The sequence below is a fragment of the Gavialis gangeticus genome, unplaced genomic scaffold, assembly GCF_001723915.1.
Source record: "Gavialis gangeticus isolate Ggan-Ray unplaced genomic scaffold, GavGan_comp1, whole genome shotgun sequence".
Classification (NCBI taxonomy): domain Eukaryota; kingdom Metazoa; phylum Chordata; order Crocodylia; family Gavialidae; genus Gavialis; species Gavialis gangeticus.
Window position 1 is genome coordinate 14,935,641 of NW_017729025.1, and position 20,423 is coordinate 14,956,063.

A 20,423-nucleotide genomic window follows, 5' to 3' on the forward strand; every position below is an offset into this window, starting at 1 on the left:
CCCCCCCCCCCATCAGCCCGACCCCTGAGGCTGAAGTGGCTCCTTGTTGCCAGTCTCCAGAAGTGGGTTTTGCCCCCTCATTCCTGCTCCTGTTTCAGGCCTGCGTATTCGATGTGTGATGTGCTGTTACTTTCTCTTTAGCAAACATAGTTTTTTGGATGAAAGGCTGACTTTCGCCAGTCTGCTTCATTGTGAGCAGCCCCTGGTTGCATGGAGGCGAGCTTTGAAGAAGGAACTGGGAATAAGGAGCGTGGGTTTAGGAGCCAGCTTGTGCCCCAGGTGGCAGCAGGAGGAGGGCGCGGGGGCCACAATGGCTCAGGCAGGACAGGGGAGGCAAGGATGTCCGAGGGCAGTAGCTTTCAACCTGCGGTCTGCAGACCTCTTGACTGTGTCCAAGGCAAGGGTTGGCAATGTTTTTGGGCAGTGTCAACAACCCCTGCAGCCTCAATTTGTAAGATGTTGATGTGCCAGGGGAGGATGGTGGGGGAGCTGCGAGAGGCCTGATCCTTGTTGTGACAGCGCAGCCCCAGCTTATTCCTCACTGTCCACCCCGAAGCGAGCGTGCTAAGCAGAATGCCTTCATTTGCCAAGCTCTGGCACCTGTGCTGGGGACTGCCTACCCCTAATCTATGGGGTCCACAAAAGATTACTATGATCTGTCAGAAGTATATGAATATACTTATGTGTCAAAGGGGTCTGCACCTCCATTTTTGGGGTCAGCAAATAAAAAAAGGTTGAAAACCACTGTCCCAGGGGATCGGGGTTTATTTTATCTTGTGCGCACTGTTAGTTACTTTGGTTTTTTTATTCTTTGATTGGACTAGCTGTGCAGTAGAGTTAGGCCAGCTTTCTCATGCAAGAGACCTGATGAAGGAAGCATGTCTTGTGTTGGAAAGCTCCTACTGTACAGTTGGTCCAATCAAAGCTATTTCCCTAAGACATCTTTGCCTCTCGTATCCCGAGTATGGCTCACTACAACCTAACAAATGTTGCTGCTGATCTCCCTGCGCTCTGCAGGTTATAACTATCCTCTCCCTTCTTGATGGTCTCCTCTGCCGCTTACTATCTTGCCCTTTCTCCTGCCCTTTTGTTCACAGTTCTCCTCCATCTCTCTAAGCAGACTGTTTGTGTTAACACAGACTCTTCTGTCTCCTAGTTAGCTCAGCCTGTGTCTTCCTCTTTCTTAGATCTGAGGAAGGCCAATTAATGCCCCCAAAGCTTTTCCAACAGCTCTCCCAGCCATAACTGGTCCAATAAAAACTATCCCAAACAATCCTTGCCTCTCAAAATGAGAAGGGAACTTTACAGTCTGTGGAAGGAAAGGAGAGTCACTAAGGATGTATACCAAGGAATAGGAAGATCAAGAATGCAAAGGTGAAAAAAATCTATCTATCTACCTACCTACCTACCTATCTACCTACCTACCTACCTACCTACCTACCTACCTATTTATGTATCTGATCTGGCAAGGGATGTGACTGACAACAAAAAGGTATTCTCAAAATATTTTATATAGAAAGGAAATACTTGGGAAACTGGATCCACTGCTCAATAGTGAGCAGCTAATAAAGGATGTGAAGAAGGCAGAGCTGTTCAGTGACTACTGAGTCTATCTCAAAAAAATAAGCTGTGACCAGACTGCTAACAATTTAATATAAACAAAGAAGAGGAAAGGCTGCAGTTCATGAAAAAAACAAAGGTATAAAAGCTGTTTTGACCAATTTGAAGGAATTTAAGCTAGTATGACCTGACAAAATTCATCTTGGGGTGCTGAAGAAATGTCAGAGCTACTGATAATAGTACCTGTGAAGTCATGCATGACAGGTGAAATCCCAGGGAATGGGAGAAGAGCTAACTAAAAAGGAAGACCTGGAGAATTATAGATTGGTCAGCCTGAGGTTAACACCTGGGAAGGTACTAGAGCAAACTGTAGGACTGTCAGCAGGTAAGCACTTGGGAGAGGAAGGTGCAATCAGTAGCAGCCAGCATGGATTTGTGAACCTTGCCAAACCAACTTGAAACTCTGATTAGAGAAACTAGCTCAGTGGATCAAGGGAGTGCAGTGGGCTTTAGTAAGACTTGATATGGTCCCACTTGGCATTCTCATCTACAGTAGAAATGTGGACTAGATAAAATCACTGTTGTGTGAGTATGTAATTGGTTGAATAACACAAGCAGAATGTAACTTTGTGGATCGAGGTCCAAGCGGCAGAAGATTTCAGGTGGGGAGCCACTGGATCCAGTGTTAACATTTTTACTAATGACTTAAATGCAGGAATACAGAGCTTCTGCATGAAGTTTGCAGGTGAGAAAATACTGAGAGGGGCTGCAAACACATTGGGGGAGTAGAATTGTAGTGGAATTCAGAGGAATCTCCATAAATTGAAGAATTATATACAGGGTGACAAGTTCAGCACAGACCAGTGTAAGGCCCTACCTAGGGAAGAACTAAATGCAAAAATATGGAATGAGCGCTAATTGGTTAGGCAGGAGCATAGCTGAGAAGGATCTGTGAGTTTTGGTGGATCACAGTCTCAACATAAGTGAGCAATGTGATGCAGTCGAGAGAAAGCAAATGCTGTTTTGGGCTGTATTGCCAGGAGTATTGTATACAAGACATGAAAGGTGATAGTCTCACCTGCGTGGTGCTACTTAGGCCTCAGCTGGAGCATTGCTTACAGTTCTGGGCTCCACATTCTTTAAAGAACTGAGAGGATCCAGAGGCAAGCAGTGGAGGTTGTAAAGGAGTTAGAGTGGAAACTGTACAAGGAAAGGTTGAGAAAATTAGGTAGGTTTAATTTGGTGAAATGGAGATGAAGGGAGGGACACAATGGCAGTTTTAAATTATTTAAAAGGCTGCTATAAAGAAGAGGGAGAACAGCTATTCTTCCTTACTGCAGAAGGCAAGGCATGAAGTAATGGGTCTAAACTAAAACAAAGCAGGTTTGGATTTAATCTTGAGAAAGGAAGAAAGAAAACACCTTCTCAACTCTAAGAAGAGTGGGACAGTGGAATTTGGGACTTTTCTTCTTTGGACATTTTCAAGAGGAGGTTGGGTGGGTCATCCTTGGTCCAGGATGGGTTAGGATGCATTTGTGTGGGAGCTAGTACTTGGATGACCCTTCAAACCCTGTGATTCTTTAATACAAGGCTGTATAATCTTTCTCTGAAAGAAGTGACTGTTGTCATCATTGTACAATAGATGTTTGTTGGAGGACTGCTTCCAACCCAGCTGATCCTTTAGAAGGTGGTTAGGGTACTCTCCTGGGACATGGGAGATGAGTTTGAGCCCTTTAAGCTGGAGAGGACACTGTACCTGCATGTCACTTTTCTTGGCTCAGGGGTCTAACTGCAAGACTGTTCATAAAATGTGGGCACTATCACTGGCACCGTTGCCTTCTCTTGTGTTTTAAAAAGGTGAGACAGTTATCTGTATGCACAGGGATAATGTAGGGGCCTTAGTGAGGACTGGAGTTTTGGCTCCTAAATCCCTAACTACTAGGTGCCTAGAATTCCTTTTTCTTAGGTGACTAACTCATCCCTATTTACTGTGTGGGGAGCTTAGGCAGTGAACTGGATTTATGAATTCTTAGAGTTGACTGTCTAAGAGTTGGGTATGATTACTCTGAGCCTCAGCATGTCTAAGTGACACTGTTTTGTACCATTGATCTATTCTATTTACATTAGTTACCTTTGCAAAAAACCTAGGAGTATTCTAAAGAAATGAAATAGGAAAACATCATCTGCTATTTTCAGTCATGTGCTATCATCCTGTTTTGATAGTTTTCCTGGTGGTCTTTCCTACCAGACTTATTTTTGGTGCTAGTTCTTGCAGAATATTCTTCTTGTACAATTAAGCTGTGACTTTTGTTTCCACCTAAGTTTTTATCCCTGTCCTTACTCCTCTTAGCCATCTGTGGGGGTTCAGCCAGGACACTGGCCTACTGGTGGCATGGCTGCCTCCAGGAGTAATCTGGGGTTCTACAGGGTGGGGGCACAGGTTACTGGAGCCAAGAGGGGAGATCAAAGATATGTAGTATGAGGACTGGTGCTGAGTCCCAAGGAAGATCTTGAGGTCAGGTTCAAGGAAGCCAAGCCAAATCAGGATGCCAGGGAAACCAGAGAGATCAGGGCCAGCACTGAAGTTCAGGGGAGATCCAAGATTAGGGTCAGAGAAAGCCAAAGATGAGTCAGGAGGCAGGAGAACCAGAAAGCAGCAAACATGAGGCTTGCCAGAACAGAGTGGGGCTGTGGGTATGCTTATAAGGGGTGAGTGGTGCTCTCAGCAGGCAGTTCAGTTGCAGGGACCTGGGGCAGTCGCATCAGCCAGGGATTAGGGGCAGGTGTGACTACCCAGGTGCCCAACCTGGCATGCCTGATCAGGGCCCTGACACCATCTCATTGGCAGTTCTCACTTCTCTTCCTGTTTGATCTCAAGTCTTCCCCTACAGGATTTTCACTGTGCTTGGAATATAGGTTTCAGGTAGTCAAAAGTGTTTGGGATTTATGTTTCTGCATCTTATTCATTCAAGTTTATGAGCTCCTCGTTTCAGTTGACTTGACTAACTAGGTCCCCTATTTTCTCAGAGTTTGCTGTCTTGAAACTGTGAATCTTAGAAACAGACCTATTTTTATTCTATCCTTCAGTTTAAACTGAATGAACTTTTCATTCCATTACCAATGGAGGACAACATTTTGCAAAGGACCTAACTGATGGTAAAGGCCAGATCAATACAGTTGAGAACAAAGTAGCAGTTCTGAGCTCCAGGTAGGGGGGTGCCCTAAACAAGTTTGAGGTTGCTTCAATGGAGCATAAAGCATAGAAGCTACATATATGGCTGTTAGGAACAGGTCTTAATCACCCAGTGGAGCACTGTTGACTCTGGAATACAAAATTCACGAAGTAGGGAGAGGATCATTTTCTAAGTAGCCTTGTATTTTTGATAGAAGAATACTACTGTAAATGTAATTAGTGCACTGCAAATACCTAATAGTGTTTTGAGTTGGTACCATAGTGTTGTTAGGGCACTGTAACATAGGACAGAAAAAGTACATGTCTCCAAAAGATTGCAATCCAAGTTCTGTGATACTATAGCTTTGAAGTAATTTCCTTGGAGTTTTAATTTACTTTAATAGTTGTGGAACAGGTTTGTTTGCCTTGAGCACCACCTACAGAAGATAGCCAGTCCAGTGGCAAAAGTCTGCTTTACTGGCATAATGCCACACAAGACCTAGGGATCACTGGCTGAAAGTTATCTTTAGTGTCTGCTGCATACAGATACTCTGAAGAGCCTTTATTGAGATTGTCATGTGTAATGATTTGTTTGATAACTTTCAAAAATGAGGAAGAATGCTGAAGCCTTTACTGTTATGTCAGAGCTTTTTGAAATAAAAATAATAAAAACAGCACTTGCCTATTTTTTGTTCCCTAATTCTGTAGAAATTTTATCTTGGCTGGAGAAGATGGCTGCTACATCCCAGTTTGCCAATCGATACAGAAAAGATCTGAGCACAGAAAATCTTAGAACAAAATCTGCACGCAGGAAGTCACTGATTCAAAAGGAAAACAGACACAAGCTCTTTGAAAAGAGCCGGCAGTTTGGATTGGCAGATGTCAATGTCCAATCATCAAAAGGGAGGGGACTTCCTCAACTGGATGAGATGCAAGAAGTGTCGTGTCAGGAAAACCAGGTTAAAGAAAGTGAGTAAAAGCTTGTAGCATACTTTACCGTTAAAATGATTTTCAGTTGCTTTAATAAGCAGGCCTGAATGCACTGCAGTCAAAGGAATTTAACGAGTTCAGCATTATGAATTGGAAAATGCCAAAGATTTAAGTCCCCTGGCTACTAGTTCTAGTAAACTGTCGTGAACCGAATTAATAGCAAGAAGACTAGTGTATATTAGTCTACCCCTTCCCATTACAATGAGGATGCTTCAGTTCTTTACCCTGCCTTGGATTTAATGCACTTATGGCTTAGCTTTTTATTAAGTTCCATTGTTAAGCAGCTTATAAAATGTGAGGTGTTTAAATAAATAAATATTAATTCTCACCTGTAACACTTGCTACTGATATTTATAACTTATAAATGGAGTGCATATGTGTTTTCTTATACTATATAGTAATCATTTGACTATAAAAGTGGAACTGTAATATACAATTTGACCATAATTTCTCCAATACTCTCTCCCTGATGATATTTTTCTGCTGGAAAGAAGGATAGCTCTTTATTCAAGACTAGGCAATGCTGCCTTATCTACTAAAGGGACAATGCTGATTGTACATAGCATCTTTTTTTTCTTCCATTCTCTCTCAAAAAAAACCAAAAAACAAAAAACCCCCCCAAAACCCAGAACCTACAGGTACCAAGGGTTGTCTCTAGCTCTGCAATTCTGCTATGCCTTTGTGGCTTAAGAAACATATGTATTCGTGATTCCAAAGCAATGAGCAATACTTAACATGCTGAATGCATAACCTTTACCACCTAATGTAATAGTCAGTTTTGTGAAAGGTAGATAGTCTTTTAATAGAAGATTTAATTTTTTAACAATGCTTTTAAAATTCAGGTAGGGTTGAAGTTATGTTGTAGCCTTTATAGTCTAGGGAATTTGTGAGAAGCAAGGTTTATTTAGTAATTTTTTTTTTATTGGACCAGCAATATAGTTGGGAGATAAGTTACAAAAGCTTTTGTAACCTCAATGTCTTCCTCAGGCCACTTTTGGCACAGTTCACACCCCAAAGCTTCTCTGACATTTTTCCTTTATTGTTGGTCTGACAGATATCATCAAACAAACCTTGCTTCTCTGTCGACATTTAAATGACTTTCTGTTTTCAACTTAACCTTTTTTGGAGGAAAGAGGAATTTTGAACATAGAGACAATATTGAGAATGACAGTGTTGCCAAATATATCACCATTGTAATTAATTTAATAGATTTCATAGACATTAGGGCTGGAAAGGACCTCGGAAGATCATTGAGTCCAGCGCCCCACCCAAAGGGCAGGAAGTCAGTTGGGTTCATAGGATCCCAGCAAGATAAGCATCCAATTTGCTCTTGAAGGTGTTCAGTGTAGGTGCTTGAACCACCTCCGATGGCAGGCTGTTCCAGACCTTGGGGGCTCGGACAGTAAAGAAATTCTTCCTTATGTTCAGCCTGAAACGGTCTCGCAGTTGGCCTCGTCATCCCTTGGGGCACTCTGGTGAACAAAGTTTCCCCCAGATCCTGGTGGTCACCCCGGTAAACTTTTATACGTGGCCATCAGATCACCCCTGAGCCTGCGCTTTTCCAGGCTAAAGAGCCCCATGGCTCTCAGCCTGTCATTGTAAGGTCTGTTTTCCTGACGTCTGATCATGCGCGTTGCTCTTCTCTGGACTCTCTCAAGCTTCTCCACATCCTTTTTGAATTGTGGCGCCCAAAACTGGACGCAGTACTCCAGCTGTGGCCTCACCAAGGGGGGGTGGGTATAATTTAGTTATTGTAATATTAAGTGATGCTTCTAACTGTAATAGGGACAAACTTTTCAGATAGATATTTTTTTTCCAGATGTGCATCTTATAAATAGTTACGATTTTAGATTAATAGTTAAACTAAAATTATTAATCTGATTATTTGTCCCCTTCAGTTGAAAAGCATTTCAGATTTTGGCTCCTTTTATTTTCCTTCAGTTTGTAATTTGAGCTCTGAAGAGTGTAGTTATTGTTCCCGTTCCCTGAACATACCTGGGCGTGACCGTAAACTGCATCCTACTGGAGGGCCTGGTGGCAATGTGGTGGGGCTACTTGTGGTCGGGTATAGCTCCTATAAAATACCACAGTGGTGCAACCTTCAGAGTAAGGCGAGTATAGGGCGCCTTGAAACTCTAGGCTCCGCTGCCTTGTTGGGAACTCTTTGGTTGGAGAAAGGCTAAGGGACATCCTCCTGACAGAAGTTCGCCCTTGCTTAGGCAGTTGGCAGCAGTTCTTATTTTTTGCTCTGGGAGAAGCTACAGCCATCAAAGCACTGAACGTCTGGACTTGATCTGGCCTTTGGATCCTGTCTCAGTGGTAGATGGGGATGGTAGATCTTGGGTAGCCTCCTCTCCTCCATACTCTTGCCTAGGTGTACATGTCAAAGGTCTTGGTATGATGGTTGCAGAACACCATATAAGTAGATTCATCAGGCACCTGGCTAGATCTTATTATGTGTACACTGCGATCCAGAGGATTAATGGTTGCCTAACACTACTGAACCTTGTACCCACATTTCAATTTCTATTAATGCTTGGCCCTTGTTTAGGTTATTATGCCTTGTCTAAATATAATTACACTGATTTAACTGAAGTGATTTGTTTTATACTGGTTTAACTAAAGCAGTGATCTGTTTTATACCAGGTCAATTGATATAACAAGCCAAAACTAATATAAGATTTCACATGCAGTTGCTCTAGGCCAATTAAACTTGTGCAGCTTTGTACAGGAAAGCATTTAGCTGAAATCCTTAATGCAAGCATAACGTCTAGGTAAATAAGTCTGCTCCTCGGTATCATCCTCTTGTCTCTTAACAGGAGAATTCTAAATATTTGTCAGTGGTTTCTATAATAAATCAGGGAACACTGGTAATCTAGTCACCTCATTTTGCAGTAATTAAATTGAAGTGGAACAATGTCTTTTCATACCTGGTTAAATGTATGTTTTTATGTTGTCATAGAACAAGCTACAAATGTAGCTATCAAAAGTGTAAATGAGCGCAAGGAAATGCTCCAACGCTATAAAGAAGAAAAAGAACTTCGAAAACTAAAGGAGCAGAGAGAGAAAGCTAAAAAGGGTGTATTTAAAGTTGGACTTTATAAACCTGCTGCACCTGGTTTTCTTCCATCTATATCACAGAATGCAGTGACAGTCAAGCCAAAGGAGAAGGTAATAAAATAATGATATTGGTGCCTGTCTCAGGATGGGTCTGTTAAATAATGCTTTATGCATTTATCTTTAATGAAGATTAATATCAACTTTTATCTAGAAGGGTTGAGCTCCATCCATCATTGATATAATACCAGTGAGTTTGGGCTGCTTTTAAAAGGGAAGAAACTTGGACATTGATGCTTGAAATTTTAAACCTGCATGCCGGAAAAGGGGTGAGGGGCTGATTTATAGGCCAGAGTTGTTCCCATGCCAGCATTGGGCCTTGTGCAGCTTCTGCTCACACGCTGCTTCTGCCCCACATGCCTGATCTAGCAGATGAGAAGATCCCACTATCTGGCCTGCATGCCTCCCTACAGGTCCAGAAATTTGACAGCTGGGGAGAGGTACCATGGCTACCCCCCTGCCAAATTTTCAGACTTGAGAGCCTTGTAAATTGGGTGATACAGTGTTGGATCTGGGCCAGTGTAGAGCACCCCTGAACTAGGATATCAAGGTAAAACACTTAACTTGTAAACAGACATTTCATTTGACCCTGGACTGAATGTACCAGGGTATGAGCCTAGATCAGTGGTAGGCAAAATATGGCTTGCGGGGCTATATCTGGTCTGCTAATTGATTCTATTTGGCCCATGCTGGAGCTGGAGCTGCTGCCCACCCATAGATAGATTCAATTAGCAAGTTGGTGGGTGGCAGCTCCCACTCTGGCCTCTGCTGGCACAGCAGGGACTGCTGGGTGGAAGCAGTGCTGCCCAGCTGCTCACCCAGTACCACACGGCAGCCTGGGAGATGGATGCTGGCAGGCAGGTGGGGCTGCTTCTGCCCAGTATCATCATGTTCCACCTCCACCCCCCCAGTGCCAACACAGAAACTTGGCCCTGCCTGCCCAGCACCGCAGTGTGGGGGGACAGAACAGACACATGCCGACACGGGACTGATCCCTCCAGCTGCACAGTGGGGGATGGGGAGGCCAGGAGCTGGGGGTATTCTCTCCCCACAATGTGGCTCTCAGCCCGTTGGTTCCTGCCTGCTGGTGTCAGCCAGGTTGACAGCATGGCGGGGCAGGGGTTAGGGAGGAAGAGAGAACGGGGAGGCTATTATTTTGCGTGGAGGGCCGCTTACCCAGTTTTGGCAAGCTGTCGAGGGCCGCATGGGTAGCCCCGCCCCTTGACAGGTGCCCTGTCCCCCTGGTCATCATCTTGGGACCAATGTCTCAGGGCCAGCACCGGTGGGGCACAGGCTGGCAGGGGTCTGTGGAGCCAGGCTGGGCTGCACCACCAGGGAGAGGAGGGAGCTGGCCCGGCTCTGTACAGCATCTGCCAGCCAGGACCCTGTACTCCTGCCGCCCTGCTCTGGGCCCTGCCGGTGCTGGCCCTGGGACACTGGTGTGGCCCCTGTGCACCTGTTCACTCCCAGTGCCCCCCAGCTCGCGGTATAGGCTAGGGGAAGTGCACAGCCCCGACCCCCTGCTTCCTAGCAGGGAAGGAGCTGGTGCAAAGAAGAGTAGCCCCTCCCCCGCCCCGTGCCCGGCACTCCGCGCTGCAGCTGCTCACAGCCTGTGGGGGGCTGTCCGGAGCAGGCACAGGCAGCCCCAGGTAGGCTGTGAGTGGCTGCAGTGCGGGGTGCTGGCCACAGGTTGGGGGAGGGGCTGCTTTTCCCCGCATTCAGTACCCGCTTGTAACCTGCCCCCGCTGCCAGCCTGGGCCCTGCACCAGCTCCGGGCTCACCCATCGGGGTTGCACACAGTGGCAGCAGCTGCAGCCCCCCCTACTTGCCGCACCGGGCAGTGTTTTGCCACCACCGCCTCTGTGCTGCCCAGCATGCAAGCTCTGGGCAGGCAGCAGCAGCAGCAAATACTGCGTGGGGGGCTCTGCAGCTGCCGCTGCCATGGCGCAGCCCCGACAGGTGAGCCTGGAGCTGGTGCAGAGCCTAGACTGGCTTTGGGGGTGGGTTACAAGCTGGTGCTGAGTGCTGGGGGTGCCTGTGCCTGCTCAGGACAGCCCCGCGTGTGCTGCGAGTGGCTGCAGCAGGGAGTCCTGGCCATGTGGTGGGGGCTGCTTTTCCTGGGGCTCCTCCCCTGCCTTCCCAGGCCAGAAGCCCCTTCTGGGGCTTCTGGCTGGGGGGTGGGGCCGGGTGGGCCCTGCTGTTGTGGGAGCCGGGCAGACTTCCCCTGGGTCCTACTGCCCCTAGTTTGTCATTTTTGACAGGAACCAAAGACGGATAAATATTAATTTTCTAAATTTTTTAGGGGACCCACGGGCCGGATAGAATGATAAGACACTATAGCCCCAGGTGGGCTCCTGCTGCTGCTCCTCTGGCCCAGAGTGTGAAAGTGTACATGTGCACAGCCCTCAACAGCTCACTAAAACTCAGTAAATGGCCCTCCAGCCCAAATAATTGCCCACCTCTGCCCTAGATCAAAACAGCAGTGGTGTAGCTATTTAAATGTATTGGCCTTTCCTATTTAAATGTATTGGCTGCATTTCTGCTCCTTTGCCAGTGGGTTGCCAGTGGACATGCAGCCTGACAGACTTCTCCCTAAAATAACTAAAAATAACTGAATGGATATACAACCCATGTCCCAGGAAAAAGTGTTAGTACGTTTTATCTGGCATACTTCAAAAGGACTTGAAGTGGAATAATGTATATGTATGTCTGTATGAACCCACATAAAAGCCTGTCCTGGGACAATTGTGATGTCTGTTCACAGGCTTAGGGTTTGTCTACACATGGAGCTACTAATGAATGGAATGGTTCCATGTACAGACACTTGCTGTGGAATAACATTACCTAGTTCCTCTTCAGCTCAATACACTTAGAAGCCAGGAGTAAAGTGCAATTACTTTAATCCAATTCACTTTCAAATGCAGATAAATGTCAACCTTTTTTCACAGTACTTTCTTCTGACATTGTTATAATAGGAGGGAAAAGGAATATGTTAACATTTCTTTGGGGATGTTTTTAGTTGGCTCCTGCTTCCTCCACACGCATTACAAGATCAAAGGCGAAGAGCCAAGCAGAACAAACATCAACAAGATCTCAGCCTTTCACGGTGTGTATTCTGTATTTTTGTCTTTTACTTTTGTCCTTTGTGTCGATTCATGTTAAATACTAGACCCAAGTTAAATATTCTAGCTATTATAAACTAGCTATACTGATGAGAAGTAGATAAACTAGCCCAGGACACTTGCTTGTGCTTTTAGGGGTCGCATTGCACTTCATGTTTCTGGCTGATAAACTGCACTGCAAAAATGGTTTACTAGTATTGTCTTTCCATGTACCAATTTGTGATTGCAAGCAAAAGGACAGGTAGTTCAGGAGAGAACCCAAGGTCTGGTTTTTGCTATGGCAGAAGTCTGAAAACGTCTAGCCTGATATATCCTAGTAAAAATACATGGTGCTTTGTCTTAAATTTTTTGTCCTTAAACACCCCTTCAAGACTGAAATATGTCAACCGTAATTGCTAGTTTAATTGAATATTGTACCATTTTGGCGTTACTTGTGTAAAAAGCATTTAATTTGATGCAACCTTTGAGAGAGGTAATAGTATAGCTCAAATACATTTGATTTGGGTGAGACAAGGTTATCTGAAGAATCACTAATCAAGATTTTTACTGTGCTATCCTTTTCATGTGGTATTTACCTGAATCCAAGATGACGTAGAATTTAAAATGACCGCCTAATAATTAGATTCTACACATGGAGTATTATAAATTTGTTATAATTTTTCATACATAGAATCTAATTATCGAATGGTTTTCTTAAAATTTGTCCCCATAAAGTAGCACTGGGGAGCAGTGGGTTAGACTGCCTCCCCTGCATGCCCCCTTGGCCCCACATGAATGTGCCTGCTCCCCACATCACTTTTCCTCTCCTCGCTGGTGCTTTGTCCCCCCCTTACTACTTGTCCCTCTACCTCCAAACCACCCCTTACCCCTCATGCCTATGCCTGTCCCTCCTGCTACTGACCCTTCTGGTGCCCTTCTGCCACCCCCAACCATGTGCTCTCTGTTGCCTATCTCTGCCCACTTCCTCACCCTGTGCTTGTGCTTGTTCCCCTTGCCTGTTTCTCTTCCCCACCCAATTCCCTTCCTCCATTCAGTCTCCCTTGTGCTTCTCCCACTGTGTGGCCACTTCCCTGTTGCACGAGCTACCTCCTGGCCCAGGGCAGGTGGTGGCTTAATTCTGGCTGAACCTAACCTGGACTGTTACTCAGAAGTCTCTAAGACTAGGCTTCCTTCCCCAACCTTTTCCATGTTGATTGGGGGAAAGAACTTCATCTTGGGTGTGAGTAAATACAGTAAACGTTTTCTGAAAACTGTCTTCTAAAATATGTGTATAAAGTTTGAGTGGAAAATTTTTACCCATTTTCCAAGTAAGCTTTAAAAATCCAGTTTCCTAAACTGATTTCACTAGTAGGTTACTAGAAATATAATGTACATTTAATAGAAGCATCGAAAGTGAGATTTCAGTTACGTAATCTCCCTTCTTTTTCAACGCCTTTATATCACTCAGTTCTGATCACCTGCCTCAAGTCATCAGAGCTTTGCAGAAAGGGCAAATTAACCTGCTCAGGGCATAAAGAAAGTAACTAGATTAACTCATTCTTAGGATGCTGAAGATTCACAAAACACAAACTGTCTTTGTAGATCTGTGCTGACCGTGCTACCAGTGGGCATAGCATTCATCCTGCCCAAACTGGACGTAGACAGGCGCCTGCAGACAAAGTGACTGAAAAAGGGAAAAAAGGTATGAATGTAGAATGGTTCCAAGAGAAAGGAACACTGTTCTGTTTAAAGTCCACGGTGCTGGGAAATGGATTGCTTAATTTGCTCCTAGCCATAAAACTGAAATTTCAATCCACTTTCCATTCTCTTGCTTTCCCCTTGAGCAAAGAAAATGGAGTGTACAATTTCACAGTGTGATTCACAAGCAAGTGGAATGCTTCATAACACATTGTGGCAGATGTTCAAATTGTTCTATTAGAATTATTTAAGTAAATATTTTTGTTGAAGATATGTAAAAAGCTTGTTCTCTGATAATAATGATGGACACTAGCTTCCCACTAATTAGTTAGTCCCAAAGTCCTTGATATTTTAACACTTGAGTTTACTTGTATAAGCAAATTCGCCAGTATACTTTTGGTACCTATGCTGTCCCCACGTTTCAAGGTCAGCTTCTAACTGCTAACAGTAGAGTAGTTCCTGTCAGACTCCCAACAGTTTTCTGAACTTTTGCAAAACACTCCAGCATCCCATACACTTCCTTGACCATTTCTTTTTTTTGATCATTTGTTAAGGTAGAAACTTCTCTTATCTAGTCAGCAAGGGACTACCTTTTCCTTTGATATTCTGTCAGTAGTTTGCTGCCTGCATTGATGTCTCCAGAACTTGATTTTTGTTCTGTGTCATGGCTCCATTGCTTAGTGCTCTATCACCTGGGCCACATTTTGCCTTCATGGTTTTTAATTAAACTGGAAGATCGGGAAGTGAACAATTCTGTGTACCAGGTGTCTTCTATCCTCTTCATGTCTCCAGATGTTTAGGGAAATTCTCTAATAAATCCAAGTCTATTCAGTGCAAAGTAGGTTGGGTTTTTTAATCATAAATGTTCAAATTTAGATCATGAGCAAATATGTTTTACCAAATTGCACGAACAAAGAAATTGTTCCTGGAATATCTGGGTGTAGATACACAGACATATAGTAAGACTACAGAGGTTGTAGAGGGTTGCAAGGTTCTTGCAGTCAGTTTAATCCTTTTCTGAAAGGTTATTAGGGCAGCATATGAGTGACTTGGTTCTACTCCCTGCTGGATCTGCTGCTCTGTTTTCTGCTCCTTGCTCCATCTACTGCTGTGCTGCCTGCTCCCTCCCCAATCTACCATGTACCACATAGAGAGGCAGCCCATGCCACTTGTGCCACATGTATCACAGGTTGGCAACCCCTGATTTAGTTCAGACTGCTATCCCTGAAGCGACTCAACACATTGAAGAACAGTTCTTAAAAGAATGTGCTAAGCCGCCTTGAGTGAAACAATTTGCTTTGTCTTCATAGGGCATCAGTTAAAATCCTGTACAAGGCATTAGTACAGTTAAATGTGTGGCTGTGTTTGGGCCTTGTTGCTTTGTAAGTGGTATAATGTAACCGTATCCAGCCACACCGTATACATTAAAACAGGATCCTGCCGACAGCGTCTGTCCAGTTATCAGACTTACTGTGCAATGATTCCATACATGTTTTTAAAATCGTGCTGCAATTATTTTTAAGCAAATAAGTGTCTTAGTCTGGAGCTGTGGCTCATAGAGACAACTGTAATATAGGTTCCTAAAATAGCTATGAGAGATGATTCATACGGGATGCTCAAACTAATTTAAAAATCTAAGTAAACTTCAGGGCAGATCTGATGAAATTCACCAATATTAAGTATTTAAATCAGCAAGCAGTAAATCTTTAAGTGATTGATTTTACTTGTCTCTCTTAGCATATTGGTTTATTTTAATAGGTAATCATTGCTTGGTATAACAATTAAAGCATACTGATTTATTTATAACTAAATATGGCGTATGCTAAATCTGGTACTATTGCTTACTAGGAAGATACAATATATTTATTCAGATTCTTTCTTTCTACATTTTGATGATTTTTCTTTTCTTGCCTAGTAAGCTGCTGATTCATGTTGGCCACACTAGTTTGTCTGGGAACCGAGCAATTCCATTTTAAAATAGTGTTTTTAAATTAAGCTTGTTGGATGGAAAATATTTTAATATATTGGATACCCAAGGGGAAAAGAATGAGACCAGAAGCTTTCCTGCTGAGCTTTGCTATACAACAATGATAAACTTACTGTCACTTGTTGGAGATAATAAATACCAACTTTTACTCAGTTGTGAAGAAAAGTGATATAGCTACAAATTTAATATAGCACATGATGCTGTGCCATATTTAAAACTTGCCTTGGAAGAGAAAATGTTTCCCTTTGGTTCTGTTTATACAAAAGCAGTGTTTTCTTAAGATGAAAAGGAAAAAATTCAGCATTTGAAAATAGTCCCAATAGTTGATAGTTAATTTGGGCTTCTGACTAGCTTTCTGTGAATTCAGACTGAATTATGGACTCTTAATTAGACACGCTTATTTTAATTTAAAAATTCACTCTGAATTCACCCTGGCACCTTCTAGACTGAAATGTCTAGTCTGAAAATGGTTTGATTGTTTTGGGGAGAGAAGGGTGGCCTTTTAGTTAAGACTTCATTTTGGGAGTGAACAGGGGAGAACAAATAGGTTAGTTTGCAAAGGCACCCCAGGGGGTAGCCAAGAGGAAAAGGAGCTGCATCTGGCTCCTGGCAACTGCAAAGTGAGTGAATTTGGCCTGGTCGTTTGGCGGTGGTTACTACAGTGTGCTTGGAGTGTGTGTTTGTACCCGGGAGAAGTTGCTGCCTTTGGTTCCACTTGTGCCCTAATGAGGAAGCAGAGTTAACCCAGCCCTAGGATAGCATAAAAGGGAGCTCCTAAGTGAATAGCAGAGAGCAAGCAGGGCAGTTCGCCAGGCAGCTTGCTGAGGGGCAAGAGTAAAAGGAGCTGGATCTGGTATTTTCTGAAATGCTTCTAGTACCATGCCCTGGTTCCTGGAGGCAGGCAGAGCTGCAGCGTTTGAACATGCAGTAGAGGAGATGGTGTAGAGGCAGGGCTGGGGTTGGGGAGTTAGGTTTATTGGGAACTGGGGATCCACTGGGGATAGGAGGAGCCTTTCAGGAAGGATGGGCTCCACCTAAACCAGAATGGTAATGAACAGTTGATAGAGCAGACTGAAAACTGGGGGAAAGCTGGCAGGTCTGGAAGGGTACACTAAGGAGGTGAAATTGCTTGCAATTCAGAGCTTCTCCAAGAGGACAGGAAACAGTATGGGAGGGCTCAGGTTAATTAAGCACAGAGAGAAGCAACAAAAGTATAGATTCCTGGGTTAACAGGACACACAGAAGTAGGCAACTAGACAATAATAAAAAGCGCTTGCATGCTTAAGCTGGGTGGGGGGAGGTGGGGGCGAGACTAGAATGCCTGGCATTAAATGACAGCACTGACATAATAGGTATCTCCAAAATGTGGCAGAATGAGAAAAGTCAATGGGACACTAATACCAGGGTACAAACTATACAAGGGTGATGGAATAGTTGTTGGTGATGGAGGAGTGGCAATCTATGTCAAAGAGTGCCTTAAGTTAGCAGGGGAGAGATCTGAACTGATTATTTTTTAGTTTTTAAATGTACCCAAGAACCTCAGTGGGTAGAAATTCCAAGTCTAAATAGGAAGGGCATACTTCTGGAGGTGCACCAGCTGTGAACATGATTCACTAGCGTATGAGAGATCTCTGAGGGTGTCAATAAGACTGAATCAGGATGAATCCAATTGATATATCGTTATTTATGACCTCTCAGATGACTAGAGCTAGGGAACATGAAATTAATCTTAGGTGGTAGGTTTAAAATGAACAAAAGGAAGTTCTTTTTCAGGCAGCCTGTAATTAACTTGTAGAATTCATGGTCACAAGAAGTTGTAGAGGCTGATAGCTTAATCCAGTTCAAAAGGGGATTGGACCAATTCTTGGAGGAAAGGACTGTCAGTAGGTGTTGAACGTGGTGGATAGGGGTACAGCCTCTGAATGAGATCTTCCTGAACTTTTGAATGCTGAAAGCTGCAATGAGATAGGAACAGGGCATACAAAATTTGGAACATGCCACGTTCACGATCTCCCGCAGCATCCACTTTCTGCCACTGAAAGAGAGAGGATGCTGGGCTAGGTGGACCTACTAAATGGCATTTCTTTTGAGTTGGGTGTCTATTCCAATTCCTAGTTCTACCATGCATTTTTTTGATAACTTACTGTTTCTCCATGCCTAAAAATAAATATACCTATTTACACACATGCAAAACTGCCCTTCTTCAGAGCTTACTGTTTAGTCTAGTAATTGCCTTGATCTCATTTGAGGCTTTAGTACATCCATAGTACAAAGGATATTTCTCAAGCTTTAGACAAGTCTAAGCACCTCAGAGCAAAGATACCAGGTCTGAACTTGTGCTTCCAATAGGGGTGCACCAATAATAATTTTCTTAGCTGATACCAATAGCTGATTATTAACCAGCCATATCAGCTGATGCTGATCTGATAGCCGTTTTATAGGAATGCAGCCCAGCAGCTTGGAGAGCAGCCTTCTGCCCATAATTCAGTGGGGGAAGGAGGGGGTGGGGGGGCAGATGGAAGCCCCCACAGTGAGGGAGGGAGTGGGGCAGGGGTAGGCGCTGCCCAGCCAGGGTAGTGAATATGACCCTGGGGCCAGGAATGGGATGGAGCTGCGGGTGGCTCACCCAAGAGGCGTGAGGGATGGGGAGAGGGGGGCGGCTCCCTGTTACTGTGCACCCCCGGGGGAGGCACTGGGGGCATGTGTATCCCCAGATTTGTGCATGAGGTGAGGGCGAGCTGCCCCCTGTGGGCTTAGCGCCAGAGACTGCGTCAGCCTCTTCCCAGTGGGGGGTAGGGCTTGGCTCAGGACAGGCAGGGGCAGGTTCAGCTGCAAGGGGTGGACAGTGGCAGCTCTAGGAGGTGGGGCTATGGGGCATTTTGGGGTGGCCATAGCCCCATAAACCCTCCCAGCACAGCCAGGGCACTCCACTCGGCTCCCTTTCCCACCCTGAACAGGGGTGATATTTGGGGGGGTGCTGAGGGGCTATGGCCACCCAAAAATTCCCTGTCCCTCTCCCAGCCCTGGGGTCGCGCTCACCACCCTGGCTGGGCAGCTCTTGCCCCTGCCCCACTCCCTCCCTCATTGAGTCATCATGGAGGCCTCCATCTGCCATCCCCCATGCCCCCTTCTCCCCACAGATGTACCGGCAGGAAGCTGCTATCCAAGCTGCTGGGCTGTGTTCTTGGCTGCATACATGCTGTGGCTGCACGTATGCATGTAGCATTTATCAGTGACATTATCGACCAAAAAAAGCTGATTGCCGATGATGTTAATTTTCCTGTTATCAGTGCCGATCCGATTATGTGACCAATATATCAGTGCACCTCTATCTTTCAGCAGTCTGGGTGCATGAGCTATTCTGACAAAGAGAACCCTGCTACAGACCCTGGCAAGCTAATACAGCACTTTCTGGTGTCAGTACGCTGGCTGCTTGCTTCTGCAAAAGCCAGATTTGCCTAAAATTTGACAGTTGCTTCAAGTGAATGTTGCTTTGCTCTGAGTTTTGTTGAAATAGCTGTGGAGGTATAATTGTCTATGTATTTTGCAGTGTTGCAACCTGCAGGCCCCCCCACAGTCTCAAATGTAAGAATCACCAGAGCAGCAGCTTCTGTGACTAAACAGCTGATAAAACCAGCTACCACCAAGGGTAAGTGAAACATTAAATATTTACAGTGTTTTGCTTGCAGAAAAACTAATGCTGGTTGTACATCTGAGATTTGGAGTGATGTGTGTTCCAAGGCAACATGTAAATCTTAACATGACTTTGGTGAAAAAAAAGAATCCAAATGCTGACATTAGCAGTCTCTATGGAAGAACATCATATAACTGCAGTCTCAATATCAGCACTCACATCCCATGCAGAAGTCAACATTGAACAAATGTAGGACGCGCTACTATCAATATCTATATGCTAATTGTGCTCTGGCAACTTGGACTTTTCTAATTTGTCTTAATTTTGTATAGCTTGTTTATGAGTGCTCTACAGTAATTTATAAATAATCTGTATGCAGGAACAGATAATCTCCAAAGGAAATATGTTTTTTGGGTCACAGATTGGCTGCTTCATCCATTTTTGTAGAGTACCCGGAATAGTGGGACCATAATTTTTATGGCTCTACTGAAACAATTTTTAATGAATTCTTGAGGGTAAGAAACTATAACATACTATATCAAATATATTGTGCATTGCCCCTTTGGAATATATCTTGGAAGTAACCTACAAAAGCTTGTCACTCAGATAATTACAGCCCTGCTAGTGGTTTACTTCATTCTTTAGCTGCTACTACATGTGAAAGTAGAGCAAAATCTGAATGTAAACTATTTGATCTTTTCAGCCTATTTTTAATATTTAGTGTAGCCTAGATTTAAATTGGGAGAAGCTGGATCTGTATAAATTTAGGTTGGAGTAATAGTTCTACAAGAAGCTATAAAACACGGTTGTCGCATTACATAATTTTTAAATGCCAATATCTGCAATAGGGAAGAATCTGATTTTTATTCTTAAGAGTACTGTACTTGTGCTAAATCCAAGAAGTTTTTTTTGTATGAACTGCAGGATTTTTAAAATATTGTACGTTCTGTAATCCGTCTAATATGCAGCGCTTTATTTTTGACTGCTATATGACTTAACCATGTGATAAGCATACGTAGTGTAGTGTCCGGCTGCTCCTGGGCCAGCTGCAGCAGGGCTCAGGGTGCAAAGCCCAGTCAGCAGCAGCAGCTGCCTCCGCTGCACACAGATGGTGGGGCATGTACCCCACCCTCCCTCCCCCACCAATGCGGGGCAGCATGGGTG

General features: G+C 44.3%; 1 protein-coding gene across 2 annotated transcripts in view; it reads left to right on the plus strand.

The window, feature by feature from the left end:
- The window catches only part of DLGAP5 (DLG associated protein 5), a 45,815-nt gene that overhangs the window by 489 nt on the left and 24,903 nt on the right, over nt 1-20,423 (plus strand). For both annotated transcript variants that reach the window (XM_019518434.1, XM_019518435.1), the window contains exons 2-6: nt 5,441-5,701; nt 8,685-8,893; nt 11,859-11,945; nt 13,543-13,642; nt 19,176-19,274. In XM_019518434.1, coding sequence (XP_019373979.1) covers nt 5,464-5,701; nt 8,685-8,893; nt 11,859-11,945; nt 13,543-13,642; nt 19,176-19,274 — 733 coding nt within the window. In that variant the 5' untranslated portion in view covers nt 5,441-5,463. The remainder of the gene's footprint in view (nt 1-5,440; nt 5,702-8,684; nt 8,894-11,858; nt 11,946-13,542; nt 13,643-19,175; nt 19,275-20,423) is intronic.